The sequence below is a fragment of the Orcinus orca genome, chromosome 4 (assembly GCF_937001465.1).
Source record: "Orcinus orca chromosome 4, mOrcOrc1.1, whole genome shotgun sequence".
NCBI lineage: Eukaryota > Metazoa > Chordata > Mammalia > Artiodactyla > Delphinidae > Orcinus > Orcinus orca.
The window spans coordinates 24054689-24082377 of record NC_064562.1 but is presented as its reverse complement, the minus strand read 5'-3'; the positions used below and the strand labels follow the sequence as shown (position 1 = coordinate 24082377).

At 37.3% G+C, this 27689-nt stretch overlaps 1 protein-coding gene across 7 annotated transcripts in view; it reads right to left on the bottom strand.

The window, feature by feature from the left end:
- Positions 1–1384: 1384 nt before the first annotated feature.
- The window catches only part of IL15 (interleukin 15), a 182693-nt gene continuing 156388 nt past the window's right edge, over positions 1385–27689 (bottom strand). For 3 of the 7 annotated variants that reach the window (XM_049709541.1, XM_033402482.2, XM_004263592.3), the window contains exons 2-7: positions 14031–14129; positions 12591–12688; positions 11181–11265; positions 6003–6047; positions 3943–4080; positions 1385–2284 (exon numbers count right to left, since the gene is read on the bottom strand). In XM_049709541.1, coding sequence (XP_049565498.1) covers positions 2174–2284; positions 3943–4080; positions 6003–6047; positions 11181–11265; positions 12591–12688; positions 14031–14042 — 489 coding nt within the window. In that variant the 5' untranslated portion in view covers positions 14043–14129 and the 3' untranslated portion in view covers positions 1385–2173. Of the gene's footprint in view, positions 3258–3942; positions 4081–6002; positions 6048–11180; positions 11266–12590; positions 12689–14030; positions 14130–27689 lie in introns of all 7 variants that reach the window. The other 4 variants (XM_033402467.2, XM_033402459.2, XM_033402472.2 and 1 more) reach the window with 2 other exon arrangements.

The window sequence follows — 27689 nt, the reverse complement described above, 5'->3', positions numbered from 1 at the left end:
ATTTTTTTTCCTGTTTTCTTTTCTCTTTCTTTTCTTTATATTGTATCTATATGAGAAGATGATGTTAGCCAAGCCTATTTTGTTAATCATTTCACAATATATGTAAATCAAACCTCAAGCTCTACATCTTAAACGTATATAGTGATGTATGCCAATTATTTCTCAATACTGTAAAAGACAAAAAACAAACAAACATAAAAGCTTCCAGGTGATTTTGATGCCATTGGTCACACTTTAAAAATACTGACCTAAGTAATATATTTATATGAAAGTAGCCAACAATTGCAATTGCCTTTTTAATAGTCATATCAAACTGTCAACTTACACTGAGTTACTAGTGCATAAAAACCTAAAATGTTTTTCTGCTGAATCCAGCTGCATCTTCCTTATTCCTTCTCTTGCAGTTCATTATTGTGGCCAAGTACGGAACTCTTTGTACATCCTTGTTAATTTTCATCTTGTTACACTGGTACTTCCTTCTAGTCTGAGGCAATTGTAAATTTTTATTCTGTTACATAATTTACATATTCCACAAATTTGATAAGCACCCCTTCTATCTTTATCTAAGTCACAGACCAAAATGTTGTACCACAAGAACCAAAATGTTGTACCACAAGAACCAAAATAAAAGAGTAGAAGCATGATCATGACTGTGGTTGACAAATGCCATCATTCCATCTAGACTATTTTTATCTCAGAGAAATATATTGTCATGTTTTAGACATTATCATTCGCATCTAGAAAGATTAAACTAAAAACAGAATTCCTGTAATGTATTTGGGTTTAATGCACATAGTAAAATTTTCTTGACTTATTACAATAATTTGACCTCAACTGAATAATTATCAAAAAATCTGTATTTTAACTTTTAAAATTGCTGCTTAGTACCTTCTGATACAATAAACAAAACAATTGCATTATCAAAAATTCCATTTCAAATGAAATTTAATAAACTGGTACAATCCCAATGGCTGCTTTTGTCTATTTGTCTGGACTGACATCAGGGAATGAACTGAGAGCAAACACAGGACTCTTTGGAAGCGAAATGGAATACAGATTTCTCTAAAACTATCTTGAAAGAAAATTTTAAGCATACATTGACTAAAAGAATGAGATACATGAGCCTGGATGGGGCACTGGACTCCAAAAGAATGTTTCAATAGAGAAATGGTTTGTACTGTGAAATGGAAAGAAATCCAGTTCTTAGGAGATCAATTCCTGCCATTTAGTCTCTCAGTAAAGACTGCCAGAAGTGAACCGGGGGAAAGAAATTTGTGATGAAATGAGAATATTTCATTTCAGTCAGTTCCATTTGAAAAGAGTTTGAAAATTTTAGACAGTATACTAAAAAATAATAGAAACAATTATTTTATGCCAGATCATGTTGACTTTAACTCATCAGCAGTTTTTTATTATACAAACATGGCAAATACAATGTAGAAAAATAAAATACCTGTACTTGGGGAAGCATGAAATATAAACACCGGTGCAATCATTAGTTTTTGATACACAGTTCCACCTATCAGTGAAGGTTTATTATTGCCATCCCCACCTGAGATGGACTGATGCACATTCCATGCCGGGTACTTGCAAATTCTCTCTCTCATAACAAGCGCTTTATATATCAATAATGAAATTACTGGTCTCACATCTAGTTCCTCCTTTCTCGTTGGTAGTCAATTCTCCCTCCAAGTGCTACACCTAAAGGAGAAGTAAAGGAAGGCTGGTAGTCAATTTCCACATTGGTTGGGGCATCCTCTTTACCTACAGCAGTGGTGTCCAGCCCCACTGGTTGTTAAATAATTTGACTATCACCCTTGAACCAAACACCCTCTATTTTCTTATGACATAAAATATCAGTGCAATTTCAAAAGATAAAATATATACACAATTTTATTCAACATTTTACATTATGCTACAAATATGTACAATCTCAATAATAAATTAAAAATAAATGAATAAAATAAGTCCTGCGTTCGTAGACACCATGGTACTCAATGCCATTGTTCGGCCTTCATTTCTGTGAGTTCATCCGATCAAAGATCCTGATCATCCTCTTGCCAGAAGAATTTATTTTGGCAGCATATTTGAAACGCTGAGTGTTTCGTTGTTGCCTCTAAGCAGTGGGGAGATGTTTGTTAATAATAGAAATGCTGAAAAGGATTAGCTGCACTCAAGAAGGGTTGATGAACATTTGCACAATATGTACAAAACTCTTCAAAAATTCTTTAATATTTTTTTCCTCCAGCTCCTCACATTCTTTGCATCCCGATTCAGTTTTATACTGCAAATAAAAAGAAAGGATTAGATTGGAAAGTCTAAAATATGCCTTTCCTGCAAATCTCATATCATTTGAACCATATGGTGAAGTCTTGAGACATAAATTTGTTGGTAGATTAACTATCATATTAGGAAGAACGATGGGTGATTTGATGAGGGCTGATTTTTCCTAGAGTGAATTAAGGACAATGAAAAAACAATAAAAAAAAAATAATCTATTGAATCATGAACTTCTGTTTAGAGTCCTTCAATAGTTTCTGGTCATCTACCCCAGCATGAAGTCCATGCTTCACTGCATGGCATGCAGGCCCTCCTTGAGCGGTTCCTTACCTATTTCTTTCACGTTTTCCACAGCTCAAAGATATGCCCTAGGAACACTGGGCTCATGCCTTTAGCTCCCATACATACATCAGGCTATTAGGTGCCTCGCTGTCTTTGCGTTTCTCTCTGCCTGTTCCACACTTCTATTTTAGCTACTACCACTCACACTTAAGATCATTCAGGCGCTGTTTCCATTAGGAAGGCTTTTCTGAACCTGAGAGCTCCTGGGGCTGCACGAAATGTCCCTTCTCTACATTCTCAGAACCTCTTGTTTAGACTCCGTCTTATATCACATCATGTATTACATTGATATCATGGAGCTTTATGCTTCTCATATCACTCTTCTCTAGGCTTTTCCAGGAAGGCAAGGCTATGTATTTTTGCTCCCCTAGCATTTAGCATAGGGCCTGGCACATAATATTCACCCAATTATTATTGGTTGAATTCAACTATTTCGATGAATACCACAAATTATAGTAATTTAAACAGTTTCAGAGACACCTTCAAGATGGCGAAGGAGTAAGATGTGGAGATCACCTTCCTCCCCACAAATACATCAGAAATACATCTACATGTGGAACAGCTCCTACAGAACACCTACTGAACGCTGGCAGAAGACCTCAGACTTCACAAAAGGCAAGAAACTCCCCACGTACCTGGGTAGGGCAAAAGAAAAAACAGAGACAAAAGAATACGGATGGGACCTACACCTCTGGGAAGGAGCTCTGAAGGAGGAAAAGCTTCCAAACACTAGGAAGTCCCTTACTGGCGGAAATGGGGGGAGGCAGGGGGCAAGCATCGGAGCCAAGGAGGAGAGCACAGCAAAAGGGGTGCAGAGGGCAAAGTGGAGAGATTCCCGCACAGAGGGTCGGTGCTGACCAGCACTCACCAGCCCGAGAGGCTTGTCTGCTCACCTGCCGGGGTGGGTGGGGGCTGGGAGCTGAGGCTCCAGCATCGGAGGTCAGACCCCAGGGAGAGGACTGGGGTTGGCTGCGTGAACACAGCCTGAAGGGGGCTAGTGCACCACAGCTAACTGGGAGGGAGTCCAGGAAAATGTCTGGAACTGCCTAAGAGGCAAGAGACCATTGTTTTGGGGTGCGCGAGGAGAGGGGATTCAGAGCACTGCCTAAACAAGCTCCAGAGATGGGTGCGAGCCGTGGCTATCAGTGCAGACACCAGAGACAGGCATGAGACGCCAAGGCTGCTACTGCAGCCACCAAGAAGCCTGTGTGCAAGCACAGGTCACTATCCACACTCCCCTTCCGGGGAGCCTGTGCATGATTTCTCCCAATCAAGCCAAGAGCATCTGATGTAGCTCTGCATAACTACTGGATAACTCACCTCAGTGGAAGATAAACTGCTGTTTGCTAGGATGATAAGGTTTTCTACTGTATCGTTAATGTCTGAATTTCTGGACTCATGCAAAATCACATGTAACTCCAGGAGAAAGCATTTCATCGCTGTTACTTTGCAACTGGGCTAAAAGAGATGCAAAGAACCATTTTGAAAGAGAAAAGGAAAGAATTATTTCCCCATTATTCAGTTTCACACAGATGTAATTTTGATTTTTTAGAAAGTCAATCCAGCTATTTTATAAAGAAACACAACACCCCTAAAAAGTTTTACATAGGAAGCAGCTTGATTTTTTTCTTCTCTTTTGGCTTTGATATCAAAACCAAAACAAACTGAGAACAAAACAGGAAGGATGGTGATACTGTATAGAAGAAAGAACATAAAACTAGAAAACGTGGAAATAATAGGCCACTTTTTCCTCACAAAGCACATTTCCTCTGTGTAAAGGACAGATAATACTGACCTGAGACTCTCAGAACATTAATAGAGATGGTGCATATGGAAGAATTTCTTAGAATCAGATCATATTGTTAACATTTTAAACAGTGGTGGCTGCTAATCATACTATTCCTGCAAGTTCCAAAGTTCCAGAGGCAGACGTGATTCCAAGAAATTTCTTAGAAAAATCAAAGCAGGTGTATGGTCTATTCACAGGCTGGCCATGTCAGAAAGGTACCTTTCAGGTCCCACAAAAATACATTTCCCAAGAGGATTACTTTAACAAAAACTTAAACTTCAAACAAAAGAAGCATTTAATGAGCATGTGGGAATTTGACCACGACGTGTCTGATTTCCTGTTCTCAATGTCATGCACAGTGCCTGGGACTCCGCAGGCACTTAACAGGTGCTTACGGAAGGAAGGAAGCAAGGAAGGAAGAAGGAAGGAAGGAAGGAAGGATGACAGCCATGTGCCTGGGACTAGCAATATTCCTTATTCCCCCACAGCAGCTTCTCCGGATTGAAAGGGTAATAAATGCTGTCACCATGTCGATAATAAACTAAATAATAAATAAAATAAATAATAAAACTGAGGTTCAGAAATATTTAGTGTCTTCCAAGGTAACAAAGCTTGGAAGTGGCTGAGTCAGGGTTTAAATCTAAATTTCAATCTCAACTACTTTCTACAACCCACGGGTTGCGAGGTTATCGTCTTACAAAAAAAGCAATCTCAGGATTCGGAGTGCTGGTGGTTAGCTGACTGCTTTCTACTTTGAAGAATATGCAAAGAAAAGTGGAAAACATGCTGAAGCCAAAAGAGGGAAGCAATTTCTAGCACAGCAGCACTATCTAAGTGAATGATGGGTATCTGTTCTTTCTAGTTTCTGGCTGTGGCTTCTTTCCAATGCTTAGAAAGTCTTAATAGGGCAAAACCTTCTATTGCAGAGAAATTCTACTTAAGGAATAATAGAGAGAGGGCTCACTGTTCTGAACGCACACAACACAGTTTGTTTTTCACGAAGTGAAGATGTCAGGGATTTGTTTCTTGGTTTTTTGTAGCCAATTCAGAGGGGAAGGACTAGCAACTCAGCTGAAATCCTATATGACTAAGGCAACATCAGCAGCATATTAATGAAACAAGTTCGAGATCAGTTTTGAATTCTGATAGACTTTGTGGGTTGTGTTTGGTTTTTTTCTCACATGGAGAGTAACCAGTCAGAATCCCCTTTTGACAACGGTAGAGATTCAGGCAAAATGTAGAGCATGAATGTATTTAAACAATTTGTAAAAAATATGATTAAAAGTGATAATATGCTACAGCACTGGAAACAACTGATATATTGGATACTTTTAAATTGCCTGAGTTAACTTGATTCTTGTATTTAACAGCATCATGATTTAATTGCATCACAGAAATATATACTATATATTGTTGGACATGGATGGGAAAAGTTTATGTTTTGATTCGGCAATGATGCTACCATGAAAACAGCATCTATGTAAAAGTTAGATTTTAAAACTCTACACAGTCCAGTAAACTTATGAAAATATACTTCTTAGACCTTTGAAAATTGGAAAATATAGCAATATTGAAAACAAACTATACTCACATGAGCATTGCTTTCAGTATATAAAGTGGCATCCATATGTATAGACTGAAATGGAAACAAAATTCGGTAATATGAAAAACTATTCCCGCTTTAGATATAATGAGAACAACCTACTGAAAACACTAAAACTTTTTTCAGTGAAATTCTTTATTTTGAGATAATCTTAGATTCATATGAAATTGTAAGAGAAAATACAGGCAAATCCTGTGTACGCCTTCATCGTTTCCTCCAGTGTTGAGGTCCTGCATAACACAGTACAATAGCACAACCAGGAAATTGACATGGATGCAATCCACCCACTTTGTTCAGATTTCACCAGTTTTATGTGCACTAGTGTGTGTGTGTGTGTGTGTGTGTGTGTGTGTGTAGCTCCATGCCATTTTATCAGAGGTGTAAATTCACGTAACCACTATCACAGTTAAGATACAGAATCCTCCTGCTACCGTTGTATAGCCACAATCAACTTCCTCCAGATATGCTCCTCCCACCTCCTACCATCCATCGAATCCCCAGCAACCACTTCTCTGCTCTCCATTCCTATGATATCATTTCAAGAACGTTATATAAATGGAATCATACAGCATATAACCTTTTGAAATAGGCTTATTGAAAAACTTAATAGACTTTATTTTTTAAGCAGTCGTAGGTTTACAGAACATGAGCAGAAAGTACAGAAAGTTCCCATATGGCCCCTTGGCCCCCTCCCAAGTTTCCCCTATTATTAACATCTCACATTAGCGTGGTACATTTATTGCAATTGATGAGTCAATATTGATACATTTTCAACTAAAGTCCATAGATTCCATCAGGGTTCACTCTTGGTGGTGTACACCTATAGTTCTTGACAAACGTATAATGACATGCGTTGATCATTACAGTATCACACAAAATAGTTCCGCTGCCCTAAAAATCACTTGTGCTCCACCTTATCATCCTTCCCTTTCCCTTATCCCCTGTTGTATTGTATCCAACCTTTTCCAGAGTGTCATATAGTTGGAATCATATAGTATCATATCATATAGTATGTAGCCTGTTTGGATTGGCTTCTTTCATTAGCAATATGCTCTTAAGGTTCCTCCATTCCTTTTCATGGCTAAACAGCTTATTTCTTTTAATCACTGAGTAATAGTCCATTGTATGGACGAACTACAGTTTGTTTACCCCACTGGCTTTTTTTCACACAGCATAATACTCTGGAGAGCCACACAACTTGTTGTATCAGTAATTTGTTCCTTATTACTGCTCACTATTATTGTTTGATATAATGTACCGAAGCTTAACTGTTGACCTGTTGAAGGACATTTGGGTTCTTTCCAGTTTTTAGCTATCATAAATAAAGTTCTATTAACATTCATATGCATGTTTTTGTGTGAATGCAAGTTTTCATGTCTCTGATATAAATGTTTGAGTGTAACTGTTGGATCACATGGCAAATGCGTGTTTTGTTTTATAAGAAACAGCCAAACTATTGTAGAGTGTCTGTACAATTTTACATTCTCACCAGCAATATATAAATGATCCAGTTTCTCCACATCCTTGCCAGCATTTGGTATTATCAATATTTTTTATTTTAAATATTCATATAGGTGACATGTCATTGAGGCTTTAATTTGCATTCCCTAAATAAAATACAGCCATTTATTGGTACTTTCTCTCCAAAAAAGACTTAGGGTGATTTATGATTTCTTCCTTTCTAATATGCATACTTATTATTTATTTTTCTTGCCTTAGCCTTTTATTTCTTTTTTTCTTGCCTTGCCAATTGAGCTAAAGTTTCAATACTATGTTGAATAAGAGTGGTAAGAAATGACATCTTTGCCTTGTTCCCAATTTTAGGGGAAAAGCAGTCAGTCCCCATTAAGTCTAATGTCGGCTCTAGGTTTTCTGTACATGCTCTGTAACAAACTGAAGGAGCTTCTCCTTTATTCCTTGTTTGCTGAGAAATGTTTGTCATGTTTATCATTGAAGAGGTGCTGCAGTTTTAAAATGTCTTTTCTGCATCAATTGATATGATCATATGATTTCCTACTTTAGTCTACTCATACAGTGGATTACATTGATTGATTTTCGAATACTGAACAGGTCTTGCATTTGTTGCATTTTGGTAGTTTGTGGTTTTTGAGGAAATTGTCCATTTCCTCCAAATTATCAAATTTACGAGAATAAAGTTGTTCATAGTTTTTCTTTCGTATCCTTTTAATGGTTGTAGGTTCTGTAGTAAGACCCCAATTTCAGTCCTGATACTAATGGTATGTGTCATCTCTTTTATCTTTGTCAGGCTTTCTAAAGGTTTATTGACTTTACTGATTTATTTTCCCAAAGTAAAGAGCTTTATGTTTTGTTGATTTTTGTCTATTGTTTTCCTGATTTCAATTTCCTTCCTTCCTTCCTTCCTTTTTATTCCTTCCTTCCTTCTGCACGTGTTGGGCTTATTTTGCTCTTTTCCCAGTTTCTTGAGACAGTAACTTAGATTGGTAAACTGAGATCTTTCCTCTTTTCTAAGGTAATCATTTAGTTTTATCAATTTCCCACTAAGTAAAGCTTTAGCTAAATCCCACAAAACTTCCTATGTTGCATATTTGTCTCCATTCAGTTCTATATTTTTAAATATCCTTTGAGACCTGCTCTTTGACCCATGGAATGTTTATAAGTGTCTCATTTAATTTCCAAGTGTTTGGAGATTTTCCGGTTGTACTTATGTAATTGACTTCTACTTGATTGCACTGTGGTTGGATAACATATTCTGCATGATTTCAGTTCTGATAAATGTGCTAAAGTTTGTTTTATGGCCCAGGATATGTTCAGTCTTGGTGAGTGTTGCCTGAAAAAAACGTTTATTCACTGTTGTTCGATGAAGTGTTTTTCTATGGAAATGAGATATTGTTGGTTGACTGTGTCATCCAGTTCTTCTATATCCTGTCTGATTTTCTGTCTAGTAGTTCTATTCGTCACTGAGGAGGTACTAAAGTCAACTATTAATATATTTATGGATTCGTCTGCTTCACCTTTCGGTTCTATTATTAGTTTTTGCTTCTTACATTTTGAGGCTCTGCTGTTTGGTAGGTACACATTTAAGATCATTATGTTTTCCTGGTGGACTCATCTTTTACCATGATGTAATGTCTCTCGTGACTCTCGTAACTTTATTGGCTGTGAAGTCTACATTATCTGATATGAATATAGCCACTTCTGATTTGTAAAATTATTGTGTGAATTATTATGTGCATGTGCCTCAGTTTCCCAGAGCTGCTGTAGCAAGGTATCACAAAGTAAGTGTCTTCAAACAACAATTCATTCACTTACAGTTCAAAGCCAAGGAGTCAATTGGGCCTGTTCCCTCTGAAGGCTCTAGAGAACTGTCCTTCCTTATGGCTCCCAAACCCTTTGCAGCTCCAGGGGATCCTTGGCCTTCCCTGGCTAGTAGCTGTATCATTCCAATCTTCTGTGGCTTGTAGCTGCCTCGGTTTTCATACGGCCTTCTTCCCTGTGTCTATGTATCCTGTCCTCTTCTTATAAGGACACTAGTCATTAGATTTGGGACCACCCCACTCCACTATAACCTCACCTTAACTAATTATATTTGCAAAGAACCCATTTCCAAATAAGGATACATTCTGAGGTTCTAGGTGGACATGAATTTTGGAGGGACATTATTCAGCCCACTACAGCATGGGTTTCTCTTCTTTTAATTTCAACCTACTTATGTCATTATATATATATATATATATATATATATATATATATATATATAAAATATATATATAATATATATACATATTATATATGTATATATTTGTGTATATATTATGTATACATATTATATATGTATATATTTGTATATATATAATATACACATTATATGTGTATGTTTGTATACATATTATATATGTATATATTATATATACATATTATATATGTGTGTATATAATATATACATATTATATATGTATATATTATATACACACATATATAATATGTATATATATTTGTATATACATGTATATTTGAAGTGAATTCCTCGTAGACAGCATAAAGTTGGTTTGTCTTTTGTTATCAATTTGGCCAATCTCTGTCTTTTATTTGTATTCTTTTTCTCCTCTCCTTCTAGGATGAGAATGCTAGATCTTTTACTGTCCCAAAGATCCCTGAGGCTTTATTTGCTTTGTTTTCAGTCTATTTTGTTTCTATTATTCTATCCTCAAGTTGACTGTCTTTCCTCTGCCATATTCATTCTGCTAATGAGCCTCTCCAGTTTGTTTCATATTCCACTTGTTGTATTTCTTAGTTCTGTAATTTCCATTTGGTGCATTTTACATATTGTATTTCTTTGCTAAGACTTTCTGGTTTTGTTTTTTTTTTCAGTTGTTTCAAGGATATTCGTAAGTGCTTGCTGGTACATCTTCATGATACCTGTTTTAAAATCCTTGTCAAATAATTCCAACATCTAATCCATCTCAGTTTCAGAGTCTGTTTCCGAGTCTCTTCTCATTCAAGTTGTGATTTTTCCTGCTTCTTGGTATGAAAGTGATTTTTCAATTGTATTCTGGTATTTGGGCTATTATGTCAGGAGACCCTGGTCCAATTTGAATCTTCTGTTTTAACATGCAGCCACCCTGTGTATGCTTAGCATAGAGGTTCTGACCCATGTTTGCATGCTGTGATTCCAATGACGGTTCAGTTTTCAGAATCTTTGTGGTGCTAATTTGAAAGGTTTGGTACACCTGCTGACCCGGGACTCTCACTGGTCCCTGTTGTATCGCCCACACAATAGTACAGCCCATATTTCTCCCCTCTACAGGTTCTGCCAGGTCAGCTGGTGTCTCCAGGTGGGAGAAGCATTCTCTAGCCCATGGAATAGACAGCCCTTCCCTGAGTCAGGCCATTCCCCCCACAAGGGCCCCAAAGCCGCCTGGTTTCTTGGGTAGGAAAAGGGAGTCTCTCTGGTGGGTGGTGACGGAGAGCTCTTCATGCTGGGCCACTCATAAATTGAGTTTTAAAGATAATTAGGGTCTGAAAATTCTAAATAAAAGAGGTCATTTGAGGTGCTACGAGGCTCACCAATTCTACAGAAACATTTTTGTTTCAAGTGAGATTTCACTAAGATTGACAGCAAAACACAAGGAATAACATACTGCATAGCAATTACACCAGATATTTTATGGAAAAATGAGTACTCACTTGAATAAGATCTTCAATTCTTTTCAAATCACTTATTACATGCTGCCAGTTTGCTTCTATTTTAGGAAGACCTGCACTGATACAACTGAAAGCAAAACCAAACAGCAAAGCATTTTGAATGAACATAATATTGTCTGGATGAATACTATAGGCAAAAGAGCAATCAAGACTTTTTTTTATCCAACAGGTGAAAAGATGAGTGCCATCCTTGCCTTTGTGTATTCGACAGCCTTGTAGATGAATATAAAAACTGAACATATAGTACAACTCTGATGCTTTAGGCTAGCCTGATGACCAACCTGCATTAAAGAAAAGCCTAATTTGAAGGGATGACTTATAAATAACCTGGTGCAATTTATCACCATGAAATAAAAACAGTGCATGATGTGTGGCAGTGCTCAGTAATGTTTTTGAATGAATTATTACTTTTCTTTAAGTAGAGGTCCCATCAGACTTTTATGTCTAATAAATGGGTAAAATTCTTAAAATAAGCAATCATCTTTTTCATGTAATGATCTTGACAGTAAATATTCTTTGCAATAGGTTAAACATGCCCCTTGCATGCTCCTTATAGCAGCTTTCTCCATAAATGTTATGGACTTGAGCCTAATCTAGTCATAAAACTAGATCATATAGCTTACTTATTGTTTGTAAAACAGTAACTTAATATCAGGACAAAAGACACATACATTGACCGAGTAACTGTAGAATAATTCTTAGAGCTTCAGGAAAAATAGTCTCTCCTTGATGGGTCCTGTACAGAAGCATGAGAGCCAATACTACTTTTTTCTTTTGAGAGGAGGATTTACCTGCACAAATCTACGGTTCCCCACAGCATGAAGGCATTATAGAGTAAAACTGAACTGAGAGATTACATAACTATAGGTTGGGTGAGTGCAGTGTATTAGTCGCATCTAACAGAGAAGAAAAAAGTTAATAGGCATGGAAAAATATGGAGTTTATTAGGAAGAAAAACAAAAGGCCTCAATAAAGAAAGAAATGTTTTAAACTGAACTAACATAAGGCTCAAATGATAGGAGAAGTCAGTGCCAGGGACAGATAATAAAGTAATGTGGGTGAGCCCTCAATATCTAATTTTTTTTACTGGTGTGAAAATCACACAGGATATTAATAAAGAGTGTACTTCCAATTTTAGTTAGACACCAAGAAGTCCAATTTATTTGCAGGATATAATACTCATTTGGAATATTACAAGAATATAGAAATGCTCTGTAGGCTGTTTACCAAACCTCCTCTGAATCTCCCATAATCTGTCCTCTATCATGCCCCAAATACTGAGTACCTAAGGATTTAAGCAAACTGAACATAAACCAATTTAATAGAGAAGATATTGAAGAACAATGATCATGGTTATTAACATGATGATTTTATGCTGAAAGATAAAATTACCCCAAAATGAAGACATGAATGCCAGCCTCAGTTAAAAAATGACTGTTCAGAAGTAAACACAAGTAGCACTGGATGGAAGTACTTCTCAAATATGGTTTCTGAAAAATATAATCATAGACAAAGTGGTTAAATTTTTTAGTTAAAAATTTTTTAGCTAAAAAGGAAGAAAACTGGGTCATTTGTAGAGATGTGGATGGATCTAGAGACTGTCATAAGAGTGAAGTAAGTCAGAAAGAGAAAAACAAATATTGTATATTAACGCATATATGTGGAATCTAGAAAAATGGTACAGATGAACGGTTTGCAGGGCAGAAATAGAGACACAAATGTAGAAAACAAATGTATGGACACCAACGGGGGAAGGTGGCAGGGGGTGGTGGTGGTGGTGTGATCAACTGGGAGATTGGGATTGACATATATACACTAATATGTATAAAATGGATAACTAAAAATAACCTGTTGTATGAAAAATTAATAAAATTGAAAAAAATGAGATTTAAAATAATTTTAAAATTATCATATTTTTAGGTTCCAAAATGTAAATATATCAAGATTTCAAAATTCCTTATCAGAATTAATGAAATTAGAATTTACTTTTTTTGCTTTCCTCCCTACCTTCAGCTCTGTCTCCTATGTGCAAAATTCTTCAATACGTATTTTTCCAGATGCATTTCAATGACAATAATTTAAAGAAAATATACATATTTACTAATTTACATATATGCTAATATTAGCACTTAATTTGTTTCTATTATCCTTAACCTCCTTTTCACCCTTCTTTCCTAATATGTCCAACATATTTCATACAACACAAATTAGTAACATGAATTACTAATATAGGTGTACTAGTTATATATTAATTTCATGTGATGATGAAATTAAAAATTAATATCATTTGGAGAAAAATTGGATAGAAATGGAACCAACCAAAGATACTCTATACCACCCTGAGGTCAATATATAATCATTTTTCTGGGTGATTTAGGAAAATCACTTATCTTAGAATTTCTCAGAGTTTCAATACCTCTGCCTGCCTCTTTAACATTGTCAAAACCTCTATAGTTTCAGACAGCAGTGTTGACTTAACCACTTAACCTCTAAGAATCTGTGCTTCACGTAGTCTACACTGAAGGGATGAATAACACCCAGACCTGTTAAAGACTATATAACTTACTGAGTACATAGACACTTAAAGAACAAAACAGGGTGAGATAAGTGAAATAATACATTTACAACAACATGAAGGGCACATCAGGGTGTTAACAGACTTTAAAAACCTGTTTTACTTATTTTCAAAACAACAACAATCCATATGTGAACGTACCTCTGTGACTTCCCAACATATTTAGAGAAGAGCCATATAACTTATTATGAAGTATCTGAGATACAAGTGACCTTTTAAGAAAAGTCCATATACTATCTTTATCTAATTTTTCTTACCAAAATTCTCATTACTCAATGCCAGAGTAAATCCTTAAGTATTGAAGAAGAGCTGGCTAAGGCATTGGGTTTCCAGCAGCCATCCATCCAGAATACTTCCTACAACACAACCCAGAGTAAAGATGATCCATTAAAAACACAAGTGGACAAATGGGGGGAAAGGAAGGGAAGAGAATGAATATTTACTGAGCACCTACTTTTCCACGGGCACTCTATCAGTCACTTGATATGTGTATCACATTTAATCCTCAGAACAATCCTATGGTGTAGGGTTAGCAGCATTTGAGTGAGCTGCCCAGGTCCCACAGCAAGTACAAGACTGCCAGGATTTGAGACCAGGTCTGTCTGATTACAGAGCCCAAGGCCTTTCCACTATATTATGTTCCTGAATTGGTGAAATTCCAAAACCATTTAATGAAAAGCAGAAGCAGCCAAATATCTTATGTATATAAGCTACTGACTGTTAATGTACTTTATAACAGAAGTAGCTACTTCTACAGACATGGAATAGACGTCTTCAGTCTTTAAATCACTGTTAATTGAAACACCATTTGAGAATTTCATAAGCAACAAAATTTGTTTTCTTTAATTCAAAGTGGCGAAGAATGTGAAGATTACACATTCCCATATTCAATTCCATTTTATTAAAGAAAAATTTTAAACCAAAATATATAAAATATAAACAATTATTTTTGCCATCCTTCTAAAATAGTATGTATTTGTTGACCTCCCCTTCAAAGATCAAAATCCACCACATCTCTTGACATAAACTTTCACTGAAAAATTAAGTTCTGTAGACTAAAATTATGTTATTTTTCAGATGTTTTTAAAATATAAAAATGATTATAATATATGATGTATAACTCTTTAAAAGAAAAACTAGGATTTAACTAGGTATTAAAGATACTGTAAGAATATATCCAATAAAAAATGCCCTTTCTGGGCTTCCCTGGTGGCGCAGTGGTTGGGCGTCCGCTTGCTGATGCAGGGGACGCAGGTTCGTGCCCCGGTCCGGGAGGGTCCCATATGCCGCGGAGCGGCTGGGCGCGTGAGCCATGGCCGCTGGGCCTGCGCGTCCGGAGCCTGTGCTCCGCAACGGGAGAGGCCACAGCGGTGAGAGGCCCGCGTACCGCAAAAAAAAAAAAAAAAAAAAAAAAAAAAAAAAAAAAAAAAAAAAGGCCTTTCTTCCACAACTAAATATTAAGTCTAATCCTCCTGTTACACACAATCTAAACCATCCATTAATCAGTTTAATTAAAGCAACCTCTCTTTGTTACTGTCATAATCATTCTCTTTGTCTATGTTATCTCAGTACTCCAAATTTTTTGCTAAACTTTAAAATTATCTTTGTAATTTCACCCAAAGTCTCTTAAATTCCCTACCTCCTTTTTAGTTGCAGGATCCCCCCACGCCACATTGTTCAAAAAACAAGATTTACTGACTTGGGACCAAGCAGTACAAAGGGTGATATCATTGATAATAGGCCTCATGAAGCTGCTTGCGTAAACAATGAGGATTTCAGTCCTGGGCTCTTACATCAGTGAGTCTCCACACGCGCAGGATGTTAAAATCTTATCAATGAGACTTTCACTGCCCTGTCCAACTACAATTAGTCAAGGACAACTAAGAGCTTTAGCCAGAATGCTCCATGCCAAGCATGGTGGAATTAGTAGGAAATGGCCTCAAAGACTTCTAACAAATAACAATAATGGAAACCAGTGTTAACTGAAAGGAAATTTTTACAGCTTTGATCGTTATTTGGCAAAAAAACTGACGTGGTTTTCTGGGCTGACAGCAAAGACTGATTTTTCATAACAGCTTTGGAGGCTTTCAACCTTCTACACTTACTGTATGTAGTTCTGTGGATCAAAAACTTTACTAGGAATGTGTGTGTGTAATCCACGTGCGTGAAGAAGGCCTGAAAAGGTAAAATACTCTATAACTTTCTCTTTGACCAGGACTCAATGTTAACATTTAATATAATATCATTAATGATGGCAATATTAATTAGAATAAGTATTATTTACCGAGTGCTTTTAGTTTTACAGTCATCTCACATACGTTACCACATTCCCTCCTGGCCATATCTTTATGTGAGAGATATTACTCTTATTTTACAGTGAAGAAATTGAGGTTCTGAGACATTAAGTGACTTGCTTGAGGTAAATGTCATACATGTCGCTATTGGAATTCTGCCTCAAAATCCAGGTTGCACAGGCGGAGGAGAGATGCAAGAATATTACAAACTCTATGGTTGAGAAGTGGAGGCCCCTTACTATAGGAAACATCTGACCCATCCCGTGTGAATCATAAAAAGCCACTGCTCTCTGATAGTTGAAAAACAGGTCTTTCACTTGTGGTTGCCAAGGGGAAGGGCAGCTAGGGGAGGGATGGAGTGGGAGTTTGGGGTTAGTAGATGCAAAATATTATACATAGAATGGATAAACAACAAGGTCTTACTGTAGAGCACAGGGAACTATATTCAATATCCTGAGATAAACCATAATGGAAAGGAATATAAAAAAGAATGTGTATATATATATATATATATATATATATATATATATATATATATATATATATATAACTGAGTTACTTTGCTGTGCAGCAGAAATTAACATGATGTTGTAAATTAACTATAATTTAAAAGAAACAGGTGTTTCAAACTGTTCTGACATGAAACAGAACTTGAGTCCTTTCACATACATCATCTCATTTGTCTCCCACAAAATACCTGTTAGAGACAAGTGGCTGAAACCAGGTTACTTACTTTCTGAAAAGTGTAGGAATGAAATAAATTGTCCACTTCCTTTTATGTCATATTTTTGAAGAATTATGGAAGCAGTGTTTAACCCTGCCATACAATATGCATATGGTCATGAAAGGCCCTCACCATCAGCATCTTTGGTTTTGTCCTTCATTCACCTGGTACCTAGATCCAGGAATAAAAAAGACCAAATCCCAACCCTACCCTCAAGGAGCTCTCAGAGTTTAAGCAGGACTTTTTTGACTCCTGTGACTGGGTCTCACTGCAGGGTACCCACTGATCTTGTGGCAGTGCTGTTATCTTAGCCTGATGTCACTGCCCAAGAGTAAGACACCATGGAGAGAGGATAGTCCACACAGTGGGGTGGCAGCTTTAATTGTGGAATGACTTGTGAAAATAAATGGAAACGTTATATTCTATACCAATCCCAGTGAGGAAATACAATCTAGCACACCACTGTTTTGTTTTATTTATTCTGTTTAATTATTTACTTGCCTAGTCACACATTTAAAGTAAACTTAAATAGACTTAGCAAGGAAAGAAGAGATATAAGTATTGGTTTATTTGGTAAACATATGTATCTAATCACTCAAAAAAACTAAAATTGAGGGCAAGTCAAGGTTGATTGCTTATGTGGAATATAAAGAATGTAAGATAGCATGGCTGTCCTTGACCCAATATATTTATTGAGTACTCACTATGTGCTAAGCATTTCTGTATGACCTTGGAGTACATCAGTGAATGTAGGAGACAAAGAACCTTGGTTTCCGGGAGAAAGACAGACCATATATAGTATACATAAATAAACTGAATATATACTTCATTAGAAAGTGGTTAAATGATATAGGAAAAAGCAAACAGAATAAAGTAAAAAGGATGAGCTTGCAACTTTAAGAAGGGTAGTCAGGGCAGGTTCAGGGAAGATGAAATTAGATCAAAGACTTAAAAGCAGAGAGGGCATGAGCTTCAAGGACATCTGAACGAAGAACATTCGAAGCAGGGGATACAGCTGGAGCAAAGCCCCAAAGGCAGCTGCACACCTATGAGTTTGAGGATCAGAAAAGACACCAGTGGAGTGAGCGAGGCAGAGAGCAGTCTGAGGCGAGGTCAGAAAGGTAGGGGGAAATGGGGATAAGGTCAGGCCCTTGCAGGCACTGTGAGAATCTGAAGTGAGAAACCACTGCAGCATTTTGAGCAGATAATTGATGTCATCTGAGTGACCTTAGTAAGAATCCTTCTTGGCTCCTGTGTAAGGATAGGATGTGGGGGTAGGCAAGTATGGAAGCAGGGAATCATACGGCGCTAAGAATTTAAGTGAGAGATGGTGATGTTGAACAAGGCGGGTGGCAGTGGAGAGGGTCATATGGTTAGAATCCGGAAACACTTTTATGACAGAACCAAAAGGATTTCCTGACGGACTGGTTGTGAGCAGAACGAGAAAGAATTACTCAAGTCTTTTACCCTGAGCACCTGAGAAATGGAGCTGCCATCAACTGAAACAGGGCAGGCTATGAGTGGAGCAGATATTTTGAAGGGAGGGGGCCGATCAAGAGTTTTAGTGTTGGATATGTTGAGCTTGAGAGGTCCACTAGATACACACACGGAAATGTCAAATAGGCAGTAGGAGACGTAAATCTTGAGTTCAGGAAAGTGGCTGGGCCTGAAATAGGTACGGAATTCATGACACTGGTTGGGATGACCAAGAGAAAGTTAGAGAAAAGGCTAAAAAAAGGACCAAAGACTGAGCCAGGGTAATTAGTCAGGGAGAAAAAAAAAAAGAGTCATAAAGAAAAACAGACAAGTGAGAAAAGGAGAAATGAAGAGAGTGTGATGTTCTAGAAATCAAGTGAGAAAAGTATATCCAGGGAAAGGAAATGATGATCATGTCAGATGCGCTGATGGGTCAGGGAAGACACAGACTGAACGCTGACCAGTGGGCTTAGCAACGTGGAGGTGATGACTCTGAAAAGAGCACTTAGAGGGCGGTAATAGAGGCAGAAGTCTACCTGAAATGGGTAGCAGAGAAAGTGAGAGGAAAGGATTGTAAACTGCTAGTGCCGGACAATGTTTCGAAGAATACCACTCCAAAAGGTGATAACAGATGGTAGAAAGGGAGGGAAATAACAGCACATTTGTATGCTGAGGGAAAAACTGAAGATGTAAGAGAGAAGAACGATTGCCAGAGTGATGTTCTTGAATAGGCAAGCTGAGGATGAGGATGATATCTGTGATACTGTGATTTATAATAAAATATATATTTGGTCTTCGTCCTCATTTCTGGCCCATAGCTCCTAAAACCCTAGGAATTTCCTAGTGACACGAGTGATCAAGAGTCTTTGAGAGATGGGGCTTCCCTGGTGGCGCAGTGGTTGAGAGTCCACCTGCCGATGCAGGGGACACAGGTTCATGCCCCGGTCCGGGAAGATCCCACGTGCCGCGGAGCGGCTGGGCCCGTGAGTCATGGCCGCTGAGCCTGCGCGTCCAGAGCCTGTGCTCCGCAACGGGAGAGGCCACAACAGTGAGAGGTCCGCGTACCGCCAAAAAAAAAAAGTCTTTGAGAGTGATGAAAGTCTTTTATTATGATAATAAGGTAACTTTTGGACTCCACCCAAGGATGTGGGCTGGTTGTTGGGAAAACCAACTGTGTGATTAGAGGGTTGGAACTTTCAGTCCTATTTCTGTCCCCCACCTTGGGAGCGGAGAGAGGAACTGGAGATTGAGTTCAATCACCAATGATCAATGATTTAATCAATCATGCCTATGTAATGAAACCTCCATAAAAACCCAAAAGTTCAGGATTCAGAGAGCTTCCGAGTTTGGGGACCACGTGGAGGTGTTGGGAGAGTGGCACACTTGGAGAAGGCATGGAGCTCATGGTGCCCTTCCCTTGAATTCTCGGACACCCTGCTGGTATATGAGAACTGCTTGTTGGTAGTAGGACAAATCCACCCTCCTCACATTGAAATTGAGTGCTCAGAACACCAAAAGGGTATTTCGTACACAAGGGGGGTGAAAAATCATCATCTATTATCTCGGCAAGGAAGGCTGAGTGTAAGGAAGTGTATGGGCTGAGCGGGAGGTAGATGTGATGGTGAAAGTTCTCAACATTGCTTTGATTTTCTCAATTAGGACAAAAAGTCATCAGCAGAGAGTGAGACTGGGGAGGTGTTATGGGTTGAGGACAGGAGAATATATGAAACAGCTATCAAGGTATGGAGGACAGTGAATTTGTTGCAGGAAGGGGGACCCCTTCCAAGGCCCGAGAGTGGACTCTTTTCTAACACTCGGAAATGAATTATGCGAGGAGACACACATGCTGACAAAGTAAGAGACTTTATTGGGAAGGGGCGCCCGGGCGGAGAGCAGCAGGGTAAGGGAAACTAAGAGAACTTCTCTGCCACATGGCTTGCAGTCTCGGGTTTTATGGTGATGGAATTAGTTTCCAGGTTGTCTCTGGCCAATCATTCTGACTCAGGGTCCTTCCTGGTAGTGTGCATTTCTCAGCCAGATGGATTCCAGTGAGAAGGATTCTGGGAGGTTGGTAGGACATATGGACTGGCTGTTAAGTATTTTATAAGAGCCTAGCCTATTGGTCATGAATGGTCAGAAAGTAAGATTAGTCAGTATGCTTGTGTGTGTTTTCTACAGCCACATTACTACATACAAAGAATAGCTAGGCCTGGGATAGGTAGAGAACTGGATTTAATTACAGTTGTGTAGGCCAAGCAAGTACAACCAAGAGAAAGGCAAGGGATTTTAGAGTATATGTAAGGGAGTGTAAGGGAGATATGTCTAGGTAATAGAGGTTTCTTTTTTTAATTATAGGGCTTCATAAAGGAAGTGTTATTGGAATCATACTTTGAAGAATGGATAGATTTTAGATATGAGTAAAAGGAAAGAAACAACATTCTAGATGGAGGAAAGACCCTGAACAAGAACATATACAAATAAGGGTTGTGTATATTTAGAGAAAAGAGTCATTTGATAACAGTGTGAAAGTAGTGGTAGGTAACATGGACAAAACTGTCACCATTGTATAAAGCAGGAATTGGTAAACATTCTCCGTAAGGGGCCAGATAGTAAATGTCAGGCTTTGTAAATCTTGTAGTCTCTGTTACAACTACTTAACTCTGCGATTATAATGTGAAAACAGCCATAGACAAGGCATGAATGGATGGGTACGGCTATATTCCAATAGAACTTTACTTACCAAAATATACCATTGGTGGATTTGACCCATAAGCCAGCCTCTGACACTTAAGGTTCCAATCGCGGAGCCTTGTAGAATTAAGGTGCACTACCCTCCTGGCACATCGATATATGGTTACCAACCAGGAAGCTTAATAGAGGTTTAGTGTTCTGAGTTTTTGCTCTGATTTTATTAAGTAGATAATTGATTAAACGATTGGCCACACTCAGTGCCTCCTTGTCTGAACTGTGGTTTCCATGTGAGGGGTACACCCTGGGGAACATGCCAGACACCCCACTGGACCGTGGGAAAGAATATCAGAACATCGAGTTATATCTATATCGATTTTTCATTTGTTTGGTAGGTTTTACGGTGTACAGAAGACATTAGTGTAGAAGTACATGCATAGACATATAATGGGGTGATATGCTTGGACATTTTTAACGATAAGAATTGTGCTCTAGGGGGCTTCCCTGGTGCCGCAGTGGTTGGGAGTCCACCTGCCGATGCAGGGGACGTGGGTTCGTGCCCCGGTCTGGGAGGATCCCACATGCCGCGGAGCGGCTGGGCCCGTGAGCCATGGCCGCTCAGCCTGTACGTCCGGAGCCTGTGCTCCGCAACGGGAGAGGCCACGGCAGTGAAAGGCCCGCGTACAGCAAAAAACAAAAAGAATTGTGCTCTAAATCAGACAGAGAGCAGTGCTTTAGAGACTGAGGAGGTAACGTCTCTCCAGGCTAAAATCCTACATTTGGTTCCTTCTAACAGACTGTGATATATTCCCCTCTCTTGACAGATTTACCCCAATACACATTTGTTTTGTTTTGTTTTGTTTTAATGAGGCCCTCGGGCCTTGGGAATAATATCACACTTTGTACTGACCTCTTAGTGTTCAATGTTAATTCTCTAACATTTAGTAATCAGTCCCAATTTGAGTATAGTTGAGAAAGTGATATCTTTAATGTCTTAAATTGTCCTGTCATTAAGTGTACTGGCATTTTTTCACTAGTTGCTTTCAAACTATTTTCAATGGACACCCATAAGAAATTTCCAAATAAGAAATTTCATTAAACACAATCTGTGCTCAATATTAAGGCTAAAAAAATCCAATATGAACTATGTTACCATGGGTTACTAATGAGATTTTTAAAAACTACCTCATATAAAAATATGATTTGATGTTGGTATTTAATTCTCTTGTAAGACCACACAACATGTTATTAGGGCCTATAAATCTCAACAGTTTATCGAAACGACAAAAATAAATGATTAAGTAAGATGTTTCTTAGTATTTAAAAAATACCTTTCATACCAGACCTTAGAAAATTTAAGATCCATAGAATGTGTGATATAATGATGTGAAAATGCATTCCAGGAAAATAAAAAAGTTATCCAAGAAAAAGAAAGAGGTGGATATAAGAAATTATGGAGAATAAAACATATAATATTTATACTTGGGTATAAATAACAAATGGCAACATTTCTTAAGAGTCCATCTTTTTAATCTGATTCGTTCATTTATTTTGCAAAACTGTGAGATTCTTTGGTTAGAAACCTTGTTTATCTTGTTCATTACTGTACCTCCAAAATATAAAAGTATACTAGGTACAAAACAAGCACGTATTACATGTTTGTTGGATTTTTTCATTTGTTTACAACTACATTGCCCTCATTCTCACACTATCAGCCTCTTAGCTGCACCTGCCTCCCTGTCCAGCAGGTGTCCCAGTTGGCCACTGTAATACCATCCTAAATAGCACCTATGTTTCCTCCACATTTCATCCTTCTGCTACTTTTAGTTGGCCAATTTCAAATTCCAAGCTACAAAGTATTGCTGAAAAAAAATGTGCCATTATAATTTTTTGAGATGCAGCCTTTAATGGCCCTTCTCGACATCTTGCTAATGATTTCTGGTTATTTCTGACATTCCACTATGCTGTTAAAATCAATTTTATTGAGGTATAACTTCAAGGCAATAAAGTACATCCATTTTAGGTATATGATATGCAGGTTTTGACAACTGTATACACCCATGAAATCATCCCTACAACAATGACAGAAAACAAATCTATCATCACAAAAATTTCTCTCATGCACCTTTACAGTCACTCCATTCCCAGCCTCAACACCAGGCAACTCCTGACCTAATATGTACTTTTCCAAATGGCAATGTGGAACGAAAATCACAGATAAGCTCCATGTGGTAAATATTGTGAGAAAAGAAGAAAAGGAAGTAAACTCATGCTAAGATGATTATTTTATTTGGTGAACATGCAACACATTCATGATAATTAATTGCACAAATCAAGAGGAAAGTTAAATACAGGAAAAAATAACCCTAGATATATCATAATTTTAAGCCAAAAAATAAAATAAAATAAAATAAGGCAAAGAAAACTTAAGCAATCTAACAGAAGGCAGTGGTAGGCATAAAAGGAGAAAATTAAACAAAGAAATCACAGTAAAAAGTTCATATATAAAAAGTAATGGAGCAGAAGTAAACCTAAACATACAAGTACAGTCACCCACACATGAAAAGATGTGATAAAAACTACATTTGCTTACTAAAAGACACTTACATTGGGTTTAAAAAAATAGAGACAGAAAGATAGACAGATAAAATTTTAAATATGCTATTTATAAGAAATGGAACAAAAATAAAATGTTACCAAAAGCTTGAAAACAAAAAGTACAAAAAAAAGATATGCTAAGCAAATATGAGTATAGTAATAATAATAATACCAGAAAATTAGAATTCAAGAGAGAAGTTCAATGAGAATTCTAAGCAATAATGCACATGGATAAAAGTTACAACCTACAAAAGGATATAGCAACCATGAACCTTTATGCTTCTAATAATATAGCTTCAAACTATATAGAGGAAAATCTAATGAAAAACAAGGAGCTATTAAAAAATATTAAACACTGTTCAGAAATTTAAACATAAACAAAAATGAGTAGGGCTATGGTCTGTGTATGCAAGTTAGCTGGCTCTCAGAAAACAACAAGAACGACATTAACAACAACACTGCCTTGTAGCATTTGCCAATTTCTGTTGTGTAACACCCCACCCTACTGATTTCAAGCCACAGTGTTTTAACAACTGGTTCACAAAATTCCTGCATATTTAACCACTGGCTCTCACAAGCCAATTAGAACTGTCTCCAGCACACCACTGCCTGTGGTAAATTTTAAAACACAATGAGCAATGTTTTATGTAGTATATATGTATATTAGGTTAACTATAGTTAGATGAAAACATCCTACCTTACAGAAATAGCACATAGAAAATAAACACATAAAACATTCATCAAAGGTTGTTTATGACATAGACCTAAAATGTTATATGCTAAATCTAAAGTAACATCTCATAAAAATTACAAAACTCTGAAATCACACCTGCCACATTTTGTAATCACAAATCAATAATATCAATAATATTGGATGATTGGGACTTCCCTGGTGGTCCAGTGGTAAAGAATCCGCCTTACAATGCAGGGGACGTGGGTTCTATCCCTGGTTGGGAAAGTAAGATCTCACATGACATGGGGCAACTAAGCCCATGCACCACAACTACTGAGCTTGTGCGCCTCAACTAGAGCCTGCGTGCCGCAAACTACAGAGCCCATGGGCTCTGGAACCCGTGCGCCACAACTACAGAGCCCACGCACCCTGAAGCCTGCGTGCCACAACTAGAGAAGAGAAAACCTGCACGCCACAACGAGAGAGAAGCCTGCGTGCTGCAATGAAAGATCCCACATGCCTCAACAAAGATCCCGCGTGCCACAACTAAGACCCGACGCAGCCAAAAATAAATGAAATAAATAAATCTTAAAAAAAAATACTGGATGATTGAATTGATAATATTGAAATAAAATATCAATAATATTGAATTAAAAATCAATAATAAAAAATAGAAAAATTTAAAAAATCTATCCACTTGTAAATTATCCTTTTAAATAATGCTGGTATAAAAGAGAAAATCAATTTGAAAATAACACTTCATTAAAAAAAGTATTATGGCAAAAGCATAACAGAGAATTGTACAGACTTTCATAGAAAATAATTACTTTGAAATATTTTATTATGCATTAATCTCAAGAATCCATAAAAATAATTTTAAAAAGAGAGTTAAGTGTTACTAAAGATAAAAACAGAAGTTAATAAAGTAGAAAATGGTAGTTAGTAAAACCAAGAGATGGATCTTTCAATAACAAATCTGGTCAAAACTAAAAAGGAAAGGAAGTGTCAAATTATACACATATATATTACAATGCCAAAGAGGCCATTATTAGTATAATTTTTATAAATTACATATTCATGCAAATCAATTTGAACATTGACTTTCTGAGAACTATAAAAATGGACTCACAAAGATAAGGAAAACTTAAAGATTAGTCAAAATATATGTAATAAAAAGAGTCTGATTTCTTTATGAAGGTTTTGCCAAACATTCAAGGAATTTACAAATCCTTAAGGTAATATAGGATTATTCTAACTCATGGGCACCAAAGTCTGATATCAAAACTATGTAATGATATCCCAGGAAAGAAAATTATATAGCCATCTCTTATATGAACACAGATGCTAAAAAACAAAATAAAATATTAACAAAATTCACCAAGCAGAGTGTTAACAGAATAAAATTAAATAAGCAGGTTTATTCTTGAAAAGATGGTCAACATCAGGAAGTTTATTAGTGTATTGACTACATTAACAGCTTAAAAGAGAAAAGTCATACAGTTGCCTTTGTAGATGGAAAAATATTTGACAAAATTCAGCATAAATTCTTAAAACAAACAAACAAAAAATCGACACATTCTCCAACTGATAAAGAGTATCTAGTACAAACATGCAAGATTCCTATCTGGGGTCATTTTCACTAAGTACAGGCACAGAATGAGGAGACGCACACTTAGGGCTGCCAGTCAGCACTGATGTGGTCATGCTGTACGGGTCCTAATCCTGACACTCATTTACTCTCTAGGTGATTCCAAAACATGCATATACATTAGTTCTTTTTTCCCCCCCAAAATCAGCAAAATGAAGATGATCATAGAACATACCTCCTATGATTACTGTGAAGATTATGGTAAAGATTAAATTTTATATTGTGCACGAGGCATGGTAAGGACTCACAACATCATCTTTTAATATTACATGGGCATCCCATCAACAATCCTTGAGAAAAATATGGCAGTTGTCATTATTATCAGCCTCATTTCACAAATGGAGAGAGAGTAAAACTCAGAGAAGTTAAGTAATTTGCCCAACGTTACACATGATAAGAAGGAACATGACTGGAGTTTAGTCCTGCTTCTTTCATTCACTAATTCATCAAATATTTATGGAGCCCTTACTGTGTGTCGGTCATTCTTCTAAGGACACAGCAGTGAAAACAAAACAAAACAAAACAGGAAGTTAGGAAACAAGTAAAGGAGCAATGATAAAGCATGACTGTTAGTGAACTCAATTACCGTGGAGAACAATAAATACAGTACTTGTGAAGTTAACCTCTTGTACAAAGGATGGGCAAGAAAGGCCTCACCAATAAGGGGACATTAAATGGAAGCAGAGATATGGGGATATATGTATATGTATAACTGATTCATTTTGTTATAAAGCAGAAACTAACACACCATTGTAAAGCAATTATACTCCAATAAACATGTTAAAATAAATAAATAAATAAATGGAAGCAGAGACCTAAAGGAAGAGAATAAAAAAATGGTGAGGAAACAGTTTTCCAGGGAGAGGCAACAAGGAGTACAAAGACCTTGTGGGAGAAGCATGCTGGGAACAGCAAGGAGGCTCTAATTCAACCAGAAATTTGGGAGGCGAGGTGAGGCGAGAGGAGAATGGGGGACAGTGGCAGGAGGTATGCCATCAGGTAAGGACTTAGGCTTTCACTGGAAAACCCATCTGGAGCATGTTGAGCACAGTGTGTAAACTGACTTTGATATATATATATTTTTGTGGGATCTTATTTCCCCAACCAGGGATTGAACCCGTGCCCCCTGCAATGGAAGCTCGGAGTCTTAACCACTGGACCACCAGGGAGTCCCATGGCTTCAATTTTTAAAGCCACACTCTGGCTACCATATTGAGAAAGACTGCATGGGCAAGTGTGGGTGTAGGGAGTTGAGTGGGAAGTTGCTACAATAATCCAGAATAATGGTAATGGAGATGGAGAAAAGTGTATGTTTTGAAGATACAGGATTTTCTGATGAATTGGATGCTAGGTATGAAAGAAAGAGAAGTGTCAAGGATGACGTTGAAGGTTCTGGCCCGAAATGGGGAGAGCCGGGTTACTGTTTATTAAAATGAGGGAGACTGGGAGAGGAGATGATCTGAGGAAAAAGTCAGGAGTTCAGTTTTGAAAAGATTAAATTTTATGATTATTAGATATCCAATTTTATCAAGATGTTGAGAAGAGAGCTGAATTTCAAGATAGAGATCCTAGAAATAATTATGGGAATGTTGATAATATACCAAATGAGCAATAAGTAAGTAAATGCAAAGGAAACCAGAGACCTATTGTCTTCACTATCCAGCTCTGTTCACCAGACATGTATTGAGCATCCTCTGTGTGCCTGGCACTAGAGTTACAAAGGTGAATAAGCAGTCCCTGTCCTAGAAGAAATTATAGAAACGCACACATACTCTCATTATAATACTGTAAATGCTAAACCAGTTTGGGTACCAC